The sequence below is a fragment of the Carassius gibelio genome, chromosome A20 (genome assembly GCF_023724105.1).
Source record: "Carassius gibelio isolate Cgi1373 ecotype wild population from Czech Republic chromosome A20, carGib1.2-hapl.c, whole genome shotgun sequence".
NCBI classification, from domain to species: Eukaryota; Metazoa; Chordata; class Actinopteri; order Cypriniformes; family Cyprinidae; genus Carassius; species Carassius gibelio.
Window position 1 is genome coordinate 4,787,524 of NC_068390.1, and position 13,331 is coordinate 4,800,854.

The 13,331-nt window shown below is 37.4% G+C and overlaps 1 protein-coding gene across 1 annotated transcript in view; it reads left to right on the forward strand.

The window, feature by feature from the left end:
• The window catches only part of LOC127938297 (monocarboxylate transporter 10), a 32,539-nt gene that overhangs the window by 4,251 nt on the left and 14,957 nt on the right, over positions 1–13,331 (forward strand). Inside the window, exon 2 of the mRNA XM_052534809.1 lies at positions 12,911–13,055. Coding sequence (XP_052390769.1) covers positions 12,911–13,055 — 145 coding nt within the window. The remainder of the gene's footprint in view (positions 1–12,910; positions 13,056–13,331) is intronic.

The window sequence follows — 13,331 nt, forward strand, 5'->3', positions numbered from 1 at the left end:
GTGAGGGAATAATTCACAGAAAGCAGCTGCTTGAGAAGGTACATGCATTGACATGCTGGTCCCCACTACAAAAGATCTAGAGAAAGAAAAGCAGAAAGAAAATATTAACTTTAACTTTGCACATTCCCCAAATAAGCAACCACATTCGGCTCATCCTTGAACAGTTTATTGGCTACCCTTTACATGATCTGCTGAGGATAGCTTCCCAATAAGATCTTCATGGTGAGAAGAACCAGAATGAGGTAGGGACGATAGCAGCCATATATGAGGGAGGCGGGACTCCCGCATCACTGTTGTGATTGGTCTGCCAATCAGTAAGCCCCTCCCCTAAAACATAGATGAACCAGTGGCAGTCGAGTATCAGTTGCACAGGGCATGGAACTCAGACATCTTTAGGTTTCAGCGCCATAGAGAAACATTGGAAGATCCAAAGCATGCATCGGTTTAATGGTTGGAGTACTTGTAACACTAATTTCAGTTATCCTGTGTTGATCCGGGATGTTACCATTGCAATCATGACGACTGTAACATAATTCTCCTGTTTGCATTGTGATCTGTAATCTTTTATACATCCCTCCATGGCATCCAATACTTAAGTCCTATTCGAAGGTCCATCTTTGTCCCAAATTTATCAGAAACACTTCAGAAATAAGGTTTTCACTGACAGCTGTCATTGTAAGACCGTTAACAACTCTGTTTGTTTGTTGCAAGTTTTTGATTTATTCATCCTAAATTTGACAAATTCCGTGGCATTCTGCGTTATACTGTAAATTCTGGTTTTATGGTGATTCTGTCTGCAATTTGGGCATCACAGAAATCATAGGGCCCTATGATCATCATGATTTTATTTGAAGCTACTTTGAAACTGTGTTTTGTGGAAAGGGCTGTACAAATTAGTTTGACTTTGACTTGTAGCATATACTTGTCTAATGTTCAGAGTCTCATGTTTGTCAATCAGTTCAAACAAAAGGCACACAAGACCTGCTGTAAACTCACTCTAGCAACCTTAGCAACCATTCAGAGCACTTTAGCAACCGTTTAGCAAGGCCAACATCCATTTAAAGTCCTTTAAATTGCTCTTCAAACACTTGCAGTCCATGAGGCCTGTGTAAGCAAAACAAGCGTGACTCTGTTGTTCCAGCATTGAGCGACTGTTTGTCTTTTCTGTATCTGACTGTCTGTGAGTGTCAGTGAGCTGCCCTGTTATAAGAGTCACATCCCACACTCTACACCAGTGTTTCCCAACCATTAATGTGCCCTGACAGGTGTCGTGGAAAAATAAAAAAAATACTTATATTTTGTTATTATTATTTTAAATCATTTAACCAATGACCAAAGCATTCAAAAGAGCTTGTGACTAAACCTCGTAATGTCATTGGATCCTCAGCTGACCTGTCAGCAAAACCTCATAACTCCATCCACCTCCATTCAGAATGAAGACTAGAGAATGTCTCTTCATGTATCTTCTGCGCCACAAGGTTGTGCTGTATCTATGTGTATTTAGCTTTGATTTGAAAGAAAACAGCATATCCTTGTGGCGCGGCTGACACAGAAAAGATATGGAGATACGGAGAGACACAGAGGAGACTGTTGACAAAGGAAATGTTGAATAAAGTCATTATTTTTGTTTTCTTTGCTTACAAAAAGTGTTCCCGTCGCTTCATATAACCCAGATTGCACATCTGATGGCAGATGGAGTATTCTGACAATAACTTTCATACCTTTTATGGACCTTGACACTGCTGTGTACTTGGCAGTCTATGGGACAGTCTCAATAAGTGATCAATGACAACATTTTCATTTTGGGGTGGAGTATCCCTTTAAGCTCAAATTTAATAATGATGCAATATTTACACTGAAGCTGGCACCAAATGCAGCCAATCACAACACACACAGGCCCTGCTAACCAATCACAGCACATTACGTATTTCAGAAGGTGGGCCTTCATTTGATACAGGAACTATTCAAGCCATTCATGCCAGACTGGGGAGAGAGGTGTTGTAATAATGTAAAATATGAGAAAAATAATGTGTTTTTCGTACAACCTAGTTTGAGAGCCTGTTCTAGTACACCCCCAAAACAAGATCAAGACCTTTTAAAGCCTTTCCAAGCTGAGCGCAATGCGAAAAAGCGAGGCAAATCACCTGATGAACGTGAAAAGATTGTTCACCTTCTGCTAATTCACGATTGCACGCTAGGTGGTGCATTTTTTCCACAGATATGTATCTATGGATTTAATGATTTTAATATAATCTGCTGCTCAGTATACAGCATTAAATGAAGATAAACATGGTTTTACACCAGAAACAAACTATCTATAATGCTTACGAGAATAGGCTGCATCCTAAAATATAATTAGAAGTACAATTAGCACCCATTTACACTTGAAAATGTATGTATTTTTTGATGTATTTGTTTACCCACTTTAAACCATCATCTAGTGCTTGTAATAAATTCCAGTTGTGATCTATAGTTGATTTTATATGATTAATAGGCAGACACATGCACTCTTTGTATGTTTAATAATGCTACACTGCTAATATTTGCAAAATGGGTGAGTGCTTTGGCACTGTGTGCAGGTGCCAAGTCCTGTTGGAAAATTAAATCTGCATCTCCATAAAGTTAGTCAGCAGCAGGAAGCATGAAGTGCTCTAAAACTTCCTGGTATATGGCTGTGTTGACTTTACACTGGACCTCAAGCAACGTGGATTGTGTGCCTCTCCTCTCTTCCTCCAGACTCTGGGACCCTGATTTCTGAAGGAAATGTTAAATTTACTTTCATCACAGAATATAACTGTGGAGCACTCAGCATCAGTCCAGTCCTTTTTGAAGCGAGACGCTTCTGACGCTGTCTGTTGTTCAAGAGTGGCTTGACACAAGGAATGTGAAGCTGAAACCCATGTCTTGCATACGTCTGTGTGTAGTGGTTCTTGAAGCACTGGCTCCAGCTGCAGTCCACTCTTTGTGAATCTCCCCCACATTTATGAATGGGTTTTGTTTCACAATCCTCTCCAGGGTGCAGTTATCCCTATTGCTTGTACACTTTTTTTCTACCACATCTTTTCCTTTCCTTCGCCTCTCTATTAATGTGCTTGGACAGAGCTCTGTGAACAGCCAGCCTCTTTTGCAATGACCTTTTGTGTCTTGTTATGGTGTAACTCAATATCGTAATGCATTACTTTTAATTAAGACTTTCCCCAACAGTGCTTCTGAGTATGATAAAGGAATAAAAGTTCTTGCTTTTTAGGATTATTGTCATTTTTCAGTGAGAAGTCCTATTTTTAAAAGTTGAATCATCTTGTGATGCCAAAGTTCGGGTGTCAAATACATTAAGCTTTATTTTCTGTAAGCAATGTCAATTATCTCTCAGATATGGAAATTAGACTTGTTAACTGTGAATAGTAATTATTAGTTAGTTGTCATGCTTATTGTAAGTGCTTGTTTTTCTCATGAAGTAGCTTATCAGTACGAGCAGTCGCAGGCTGTCATTGCTTTGTGCAGTTTCAGAATGCAGTGGCATACTTGTGTTTTTAACTCAAAGCATGAGCTCATTCTCATTCTGATGATGGTGTTATTCAGTCTAAAAATGTGCTTCATCAGTAATGATGGTGATGCATTCATGAGAAGAGGAATCAGGACTGACATGGGTTATTTGTTCAGACACTTGCACTGTGAGTCCTGTAGACGAGCTGTTGTGTGAACGGAGCTGTATGAACCACAGACGTCAGACGCTGTTATCAGTGCAGTCATGTTCATGCTGGTGAGGTTGAGCTGAGATAAGAGCGAACAGGACACTGCACTGTCATTGGGCTGTTCAGTTGCTCTTCACCTGCCAAAGGAAATGTTTCCCAACAGACTGATATTGGCTCGGTCAAACGTGTCTCAGTGACCCAATGTTTTCAAAGCACTTTGTCAAGAAAAGCTTCAACACAACTCATTTATGACAGCTAAACACACAAGAGCTGAGAGTACGAGACACACACACCCACACAACAGAAGAAATACAACCCATCTTTTATTAGCACTAATATTATTTATATTTATTGCTAAATTGAAGGTTTACGTGTTTCATATAAAATGGTCATAACAATTTTAACACAAACTGATACATTTCATTTGATGCATCTTTGTCAGTCATGCATCAATGAAACAGGTCAGATTTCTGCAATATTACTATTAAACTATTAAATGTGTGTCAAATACCAAAATGAATATTGCTTTTTTCACAGCTAGCCATATGTTAACCGTGTTCATACTTTTTTTTTTTAACATTTATCTGTTTTAAGAATTTTTCTAATTCTAAGTAATTTAATTTAATGCATTTTAAAATATAATTGTTTAAATGAAAAATTAGATGCAACTAGTCAATAAAAACAATCAACTTCATTTATGTATGACTGACAAATATGCATCACAATTTCCGTTAGTTAAGTTAAAACAGTAATGCAAATGGATGTTTATATTATTACATTTTATATGCAATTTGAATACAGACTTGATTTTTTAAAATAAAATTGTATTAAGTTCTAAATAAATTCTAATTTTTATACTGAATAATGAGGTTATTTGAGATCACCGTAAGATGGTGAATCTGAACAAGTTCATAATGATTGACACAGCCGTTCATGTCTGTTCTGTACGTTCACACACACACTTGAAAACAAGCGTAAAGTCTGAAAGCAGTAGAAAGTGCAGAGATGGGTTCAGTGGACTGGATTATCTGTGTGTCATGGTTCTGCTTTACTGCCTGCTTCTGCTGGAGTTATCTGCTGTCAGCACAGGACTGTATTAAAGCAGCTAAATGTTTTCTGATTCAAAAAGTATGAATGGTTAAAATATGGCTAGCTGTGAAACAAGCAATATTCAGTTGGCTAAAATGAAAGAGTTTCAAATGAATGTATTCGCTGATGTCTAATAGTTGTAATCGATGGTTGTAATCAGTTTGCGGTGTTTTTCATGAGTGGTCTACAGCTCTCTGGTGTCTCCTGTATTTGAATAGTGCTTTATAAAACACTGGTCGTGTCAAAGTAGCTTTAAAGAGTCAAACAGGAAAATAGTGTGTCAGTGATGCAAGAGGACGATAACAGAGAGTCATTTGGATTCAGTGATGTCATCATCCAGTCCAGCTCTCTTCAGTGTGTGTGTGCTCTGCAGAAGTGATGTCTGACACCAGTTGTTGTAATTCCTGCAGAGTTTAGTTTCAACACTGCTCCAACACACATACCACGTTGTTTTCAAAGAAGATCAGGTGTGTTTAAACTCTGCAGGGCTCCGGCCCTCCAGGAATTGAGTTAGACACACCTGGTTTATACCAAGGCTCCTCAAACCTCTGCTTGGGCTTTATTCTGTGCTGTTGTCTTGTGGGATGTTCTCTTTGATTGTGTTTATGGAGGTCGACTTCGAACAGGACATGCAGTGTCCAGTTCGTCAACAGTTGCTCCTTCATTCATGATCCTGGCCTTGGTTCTGTCCGCGGTGAAGCAGGTGGAGTTACGTGCACTGCCTCACATGTGAGTTCAACAGAGTGTTTGATCTGTGTTGACACACGCTTTAGGTGAAGGTTCCTGGCAGATAAACAGGTAAGCAAACACGGACACAGTGAGGAGCACCAATCGCTGGCTCTCTACAGAATGGCAACATCGCCCTACAGGTTCAGCGCGTCATGTGGAAGTGGACATGGCCAGTGTTAGCTGCGCGGGTGTTGATAAGACCCTGATACAGCTGGAGTTAAAAGAGTTCATCCATACGGCCTGGAGGTTGTGTTGCCACACCTTCTGAACCTAATAATGTGTTTCAGGTCAATTTGACCCCCACTTGATTTGAAACACTGGTTCAACTATTTATTTCTTCTTAAAATTCTGTGACTTTTTCTCATTTAGGACCTTGCATGTGAAGATTTAACATATAGAAAGGTCCAAAAGCTGTCACTGGGGCAGAACCTTTTCGAAAGGTACAAATATGTGCAACTTCAACTTGGGTGCAAAAATGTTCCTTTAAGGTACTAAAATGTTCCATTCAGGGGCAAATGAGATTCACAAATGTCCCTTTTGAAATGTCACGGTCCCAGATTGATTGTTTAGGTCTGTTTTGGGAAAGCTGCACAAATCTCCTACCATTGGTTGCAATGCAATTCAACCAAAAACATCAACACGTGTTAAACAGAAAAATAAAACGAATAAAACTTGTGTCAAACACTACAGTATGAAATAAATACAAACTTTAGAATTTAATGTATAAATTTAAGATTCAAAGTTTACAGTCAAAAATGTGTGAGATGACTGGTTTGTTTTATGGATCTCAGATACAGGTCTGTTACAGCATGAAAATAAATAAGTGTGTGAAGTACGGTGTACCCTCACAAGGGTGTGAGAAACAAACATGACAACGGCAGACGCTATTGACACACAGTACACAGAATGTTAGATACTATTTATACTAAGTTATTTGCACTTCAGTGTTCACGGATGTTCATTTGAAAATAAAAACTTAGTTGGTGTCTGCGCAGCAAATTTTGAACATAAAAATATGCAGTGACCCGAAAAACACAAAGGGAGGAGCTTAATAAATCTAAGTAGGGTTCATAATATCTCATTTTATATATATTTTTTAGAGGTTTCCGGTTGTAGATGAGTATTTTTATTTCCATAGTGTTGATTTTTGGTGAATTGCATAGACATCAGTTGGGGTCAGTTTAAACCCCCAACACAAGGGCTTCTGATATTCAGCACAACAGGAGAACTTATCACGGGACAGCGCTACAGTCACGGCTCCTCGGGTGGCTCCTGTGAGTGTCTGAAGTCCTGAAACTGGACACTGAAACATCATCTGTGTGACTACAGTAAGCTGTGCTAACGCCGTCTGAGCTGTACGTGCAGCAGATCCAGATCCTCCTCCAGTCAGACCTAATGTGTGCCAGCTGTGCGGCCGTGCACCAGTCCCTCAGAGAGCAGCAGATGTTCCTGAGGATTCTGCAGAGTCACGGTGAGTCTCGGCCAGCGTCCCCATGCTTCTGGATAATGAGCGGGACTCAGAGCTGGAAATGCTCAGTGGAAGGATTGGCTTATGCCATAAAGTCTCTGTGATCTCCAGGAAGAGCCCGAGGCGTCGTGCTGTGGATCCTGGAGCTCTGTGAGGATGAGACGGCCTCATGAAGCAGATGTGTGTCCGTCAACAGCAGCGCTGCGGCACAGTGTTCTTCATGCTCTCAGAGGAGCAGCACTTACACAAACTCCACTGATACGGCTCTGGATGTTTCTGTAAGTGCTAACAGATGTGTTCGTGCGGTTTCCTCTCACTTCTGCCTTCATTATTGGCAGTGAGTCAGGATTGATCTGACGGCTGTTTTCTGCAGGAGGATCCTTCCTGCGATCGCATTCTGTGGTAAAAATTACACAAACGCTTTCCACCCACCCAGTCATGTGACCTGATCAAACAGAGAGGCTGTAGGAAGTGGAACATGCTGAAACACAGCGCACACAAGGCCTTTACAACAGTCTTCGGTAAAGCATTATAAGTCAGGAACAAAACCAGCTTTTACCAACTTTGATTTGGAGCAAGAAATCAGACAAGAAGAGAAAGGTGGAAGAGTTGAACTGAACAGAAAAACTGCAATCCCATGAAGTATTGCAAATGATGTTGTGTTTATATGGACAAATGATATGTTTTACATTTATTGCAAATAAATTCTTATTATACATACAAACATGTAAGTAGCTTGGCAGCTTCATGGGAGTGGGCGGAGCTAAGAGATTTCTCTGCAGGATCATGGGTAATGTAGTTTAACACCAGAAGATCTGCTGTTAAGTGTGATTATTTACAACATTTATCAGAAGTAATGCAAACAAATGGAAAAAGTCTAATTATAAGTTGTTGTACATAATAACTCTATGAAAACAAACGAATGAGATTTGTACTTCCAGAACCCGACTGAGCAGGGAATTCTGGGAAATGAAGTCACCGTTCACACTGTCCTGTTCATTTTGTTGAATAGAAATAAATTGTGTAGAATTGTGTGTGGTTTACCTCAAGGTTCCATTTTGGGCCCCAAATTGTTTAACGTGTATATAAATGATACTTGAAAAACATCTTAAATATTGAGATTCATTTTGTTTGCAGACGATACAAATATTTATGCATCTGGAAACGATTTACAACAGCTGTGTCAAATTGTTAATTTAGAACTTTAACGTGTTAATAAGTGGTTCAGACTAAATAAATGATCACTAAATCTAAGTAAAAGCAAAATGATGATATTTGGCAATGGTAATTTCAATGTTCAGGAAACAATTCAGATAGAGGGTGTTGTTATAGAGCGGGTGCATGAAATTAAATTACTTGGAGTAATTATAGATGATAGAATTACTTGGAACTCTCATATTAAATATTTAGTTACAAAAATATCAATAAATATTTCAGTAATTGCAAAAGTAAAGCATATTTTAAACATCAAAGCTCTGCATACTTTGTGCTGTTCTTTGATTTTGCCCCATTTACATTATTGTTCGGTGGTATGGGGTAGTACTTATAAAAGCACATTAAAACCTATAGTAAAGTTGCAAAAAATTATTTAATTAATTCATTAATTCATAAAGCTGGGTTTTTGGATCACACAAACTCATTATTTTTAAAATCTAAGTTTATGAAGTTTTATGACATTGTTGAGTTCTAATCAATAACAAGTCAAACACAAAGCAGGTTTCATGAATGTACTGGTTATTATGAATTACGTGATGAATTAAACTTTAGGAAGCAGAAACAGTACAACTTTGAAAAGTTTTAGTCTTAAAGTTAATGGGGTACAATTGTGGAATAATTTGGAGATGGGGATGAAACAATGTCCAAATATCAACCTGTTTAAATATAAAAATAAACAAAACACTTTTGAAAAGTATAGAGAAGAAGAAATGAATTGTCACTAGGGATATTCTACAATACTGTGAGTGTATAAAATACGTTAATTGTTTTTTTTCTTGTTGATATTGTTTCCTTGTGTTGTTGCTATTGTACTATTATAAAATGATAATTTTTATTGTATTAATTTTTTATTTATTATTAATATTATTATTATTTTTTCGTATTACCATGTATTCATTTTGGGGGTGGGCGCTTATAAGCTCTTTGCTTCGGCCCGCTCCTTGTGAGCAGAATGGTTACTGCTCAAATAAATAAATAAATAAAAATAAATATGTGACATTTCAACAGATTTGTCTGTAAGGCCTGTGGAACCGCTAGTGTCAAGACTTTCTAAACCTATTTCAACATTCAAATGGACAAATTAAAGTGTAAAAAATGGCATTTTTATCATTTTTTGAACTTCACAATGAGATTGAACTTGAAAGCTGAGTTTAAATCAATAGTAAGCACAAAGATTACTGCGATTATTGGATGTGAGGCGCGTTATATACAAATAACGTTGAGTGAAGTTAAGTTGTGAACTCTGAATCCACTCAGAAAAATGAGTTCAGCTGAACTTCTACAGATCTATTACTGTATATTCTTAATGAGGTAGAATTTCCCTTTCAAAATAATAATACAGTTTATGAAGACATTATTTTAAAGAATATCCCACACTTTACATGTTTTAATGTAAACATCTGTTGTGCAGCACTTTACCAAAAAATGTAATAAAGTAAAAGGAATTGTTAAAATTTAATTTGATTAAATTTTAAGAGATGAGTTACATTTTTAAATTTGTATACATTAAGTTGATTACCACCTTCTTTGATTCCAGAAAGGAATACGACTCATTTCTGATCATAGGGCAGTATTACTGGTATATATTTTAATAAAGTCTTTCGTTTAGTGTTTTATGGAAAATTGTATTCATTAGATTAGAAATAATTTTTGATTATTAAGGTTTAGTTAAAATGGAATCCAGAAAAATGGAAAAAATTAATTTGGGAAAATATTAAATGGAATTTGGGAGAAATAAGGCTGATTTGATAGAGCCCTGAAGAACCTTGTCCTGTAAAACTCTCATGTTTGTCAGCATAAATACAGATCGACACACTGTGGACTTCATGATAACGTCACTATCTTATCATTAAGAGTGATAATCTTCAGCTTTATTTTCATTAATATCAGTGTTTGTCAATCTGACCCTGGTGCAGTGTGAGCGTCTGATCCAGAGCCTGAGATATATATACATTTGTTTAATTCTATTGTATTTACTGCGTTTATGTCTATTGTGAATTGTGCTTTGTCTGTAAACATACTGTTATGCAAGAAAAATCTCATAAATCTCACAAGAGAGTAGATATGTGTGTGTATCTGTCTGGAGATGTGTAATGTTCAGAGAGCAGCAGGTGATCAGGTTCATGGTTCGCTGCCGGACTCTCCACTCTCCGTCCTGGGTGTGTGTCTCTGATGGATCTGATCACAGGAACTGGAATCGATCTCAGTGCGCTCTTCACGTCACACAGTCAAGTGTTTGGTGGCGTGATGCTTATTTGTGGCTCTCAGGAAGCTGTTTTTCAGGAACAGGAGGACATAACTCTGTGTGAGGAGACAGCGCAGGCTTCCTTTCCTTCAGATGGTTTCTCACTTTAGTTTAGTTTAACTCGACACTACTGTAACTGAATCAAATTAAAATAAAGAAAACACAACAAACTAAATTAAGATGAAAGCAGAAAATATAAAATATAATAAAAAATGTTAACTGCAACATATTTGAGTGCTAGTGAAAGAACACTGGGCTGTTTGTCATGTGTTCTGTTTCACATGATCTTCAGAAATCAGAATAATATGATGATTTTTTTATTATCAGAGCTGCTTCAGATTGTTTTTTTGTTGTTGTTGTTGTTTTTGCAACTTGTGATACTTTTTTCAAGACTCTGATCAATAAAAAGTAAAAAAGAAGAGCATTTATTTAAAATATAAATATTTTCGAACAATATACACTACAGTTCAAAAGTTTGGGGTCAGTACATTTTTATTATTTCTTTTTTTGAAAGAAATTAAAACTTTTATTCAGCGAGGGTGTGTTAAATTGTTAAGTGAAAGAAAGATTTATATTGTTAGAAAAGATTTATAATATGAATAAATGCTGTTCTTTGAACTCTTTATTCATCAAAGAATCCAGAAAAAAGCATTGCAGTTTCCAAAAAAGTATTTGTCAACACAACACTGATAAGTCTAATAATAAATCATCATATTTTCATGATTTCTGAAGATCAGGTGACACTGAAGACTGGAGTCATGATGATAAATTCAGCTTTAATCACAGAAATAAATTACAATTTAACAGAGATTCACATAGAAACCATTATTTTATATTGTAATAACATTTTGCGAGATTACTGTTTTATTTCTCAAATAAATGCAGCCTTGATGAGCAGAAGAGACTTCTTTAAATTACAAGTCTTACTGATCACAAACTTTTGAACGGCAGTGTATGTCATTCACATCGTTTTTTTTAATTAATCAAAATTAATTTAAAAGTAATTGAATTTCTTCAGCTGATACAGAAGTTTCAACTGGAATATTCCTTTAAAATCAGCAGTGTTTATAGAGCTGTACAGTCTGGACGTCATGATAACATTCGTTAACTGTAACTGGAACATCAGATGCAGTCAGACTGAGTCCAGTTGTGTGTGTTTGATCCGTCTGTCATCAGTGCGCTCCGGTGGGAGTGTGTCTGTTTGCTGTGCTAACAGTGTGTTTCCAGCATCTCTGATACTCTCTGGAGTGTGTGAGGAATCATTACAGACTGGACACACACCATGGTTTCACTCAGGTCCTGCTCGCTGATGCTGGAGACAGTCACACGTCTCAAACCCTCTGTCCTTCTCATTATGATTCACTCGTTCCTTCTTTCTTTTGCCTGTTTCTTCATTCATTTTTGCACTCTTTTTTCTTTCATTTGTTCTTTCTTTCTTGCTTCACCAGTCTTCATGATGATTTTGTGTGATATTGATATTAATTCAAATAAAGGCCATGATGAATCTGCACCACACTGTGTCCGACAGTGATGCCTAATACAGCTGCTGCTTGTCTTATTGTAAATAATATAATTTATTTCTACTCTAAAATAGCTTTTTGATAGACAGACTCTAGTTTTGTTGAAATAAAGTAGAATAAATAGTTCTTCATGAGTGTCATAATATGTGGTGTTCTTTAGGGAAGTTAGAGGGACGTGTGTGTGTGTGTGTGTGTGTGTGTTTCTGTCGGAGAGAGTCTCGCTTCATAACCCAGACCATCACATGATCACTTTGACTTCCTTTGTGAAACTGCAGCATGAAGAATAGTAATGTATGTCAGGCTCACGTGTTCGACTCAAACACGGATGTTTTTTACTGCAAACTCACGTGATCCTGTTCATGCTAATACATTTCAAAGCTTGACTGAGGACATTTAATTATCTTTTGTACAACAGTCCTGTAGTAAAACCTGTGTTTGTCATACCACAGAAATATAATGTAAGTCTGTGGTGTGTTAGATTAAAGCGGTCTTCTGATGCGATTTCAGTTGTTCCTTTCTCTGTGGAGTGTTACAAGCTATTGGTGCGTAAAGGAGATGTAAAGTTGCAAAGACTAAAGTCTTAAATCCAAAGAGTTCTCCTTTATCAAATTTAATAGTCAACGCCCCCCCCTCCTGAAATGGCTCATTCTAACACGCCCCACATATCTGCGTCACGATGTGGGAAGATCTGCATAACGCTGGCCAGATGTTCACGCAAAGAAAGAAGGTGTAACTTTTATCTTGTTGTACTATTGTTGTTGCCGCCGCCACCATGCTCTGTTATTTGACTCAATCTGTTGTTGTAGTTTTTTTATGTAAATCTTTAAAACAGCATTTTATAATTGTTTATCACACACATTTAAATGTAAACTAAATTTTTTTTTTTTTAATTTTTACTTAGACTGCTGGCTTTGTATAAATGAACTGTGTGTGTGTGTGTGTGTGTGTGTAGCATGGGTCGGCTCTCTCTCGATGGGTATGATCTTCTTCTTCTCACCGATCGTCAGCGTGTTCACTGATCTGTTAGGCTGCCGGATTACAGCAGTCGGAGGGGCAGCGGTGGCATTTGTGGGACTTCTGGGCAGTTCCTTCGTCAAGTAAGTACATTATATTCACCCCAGGTTTTAGGTAAAGAGTTGTTGTTTTTGTTTTTCCTACTAATGAGTTCAATTTATGTTTATATTGCCTATAACTGGAAATAAGTGGTAATGACCATCCTTATCTACCGAGTTTACTTACCAGTGCTTAGCAAATAGACTGTACTGGATAAGTGTGATTTTATGTTCGCTGTCAAAAGGGTGCAATGGTTTTGTCTGTAAGCAGTGGATGGAGTATAGATGTGGAGATCATCCCGAACACCTGACAATATAATG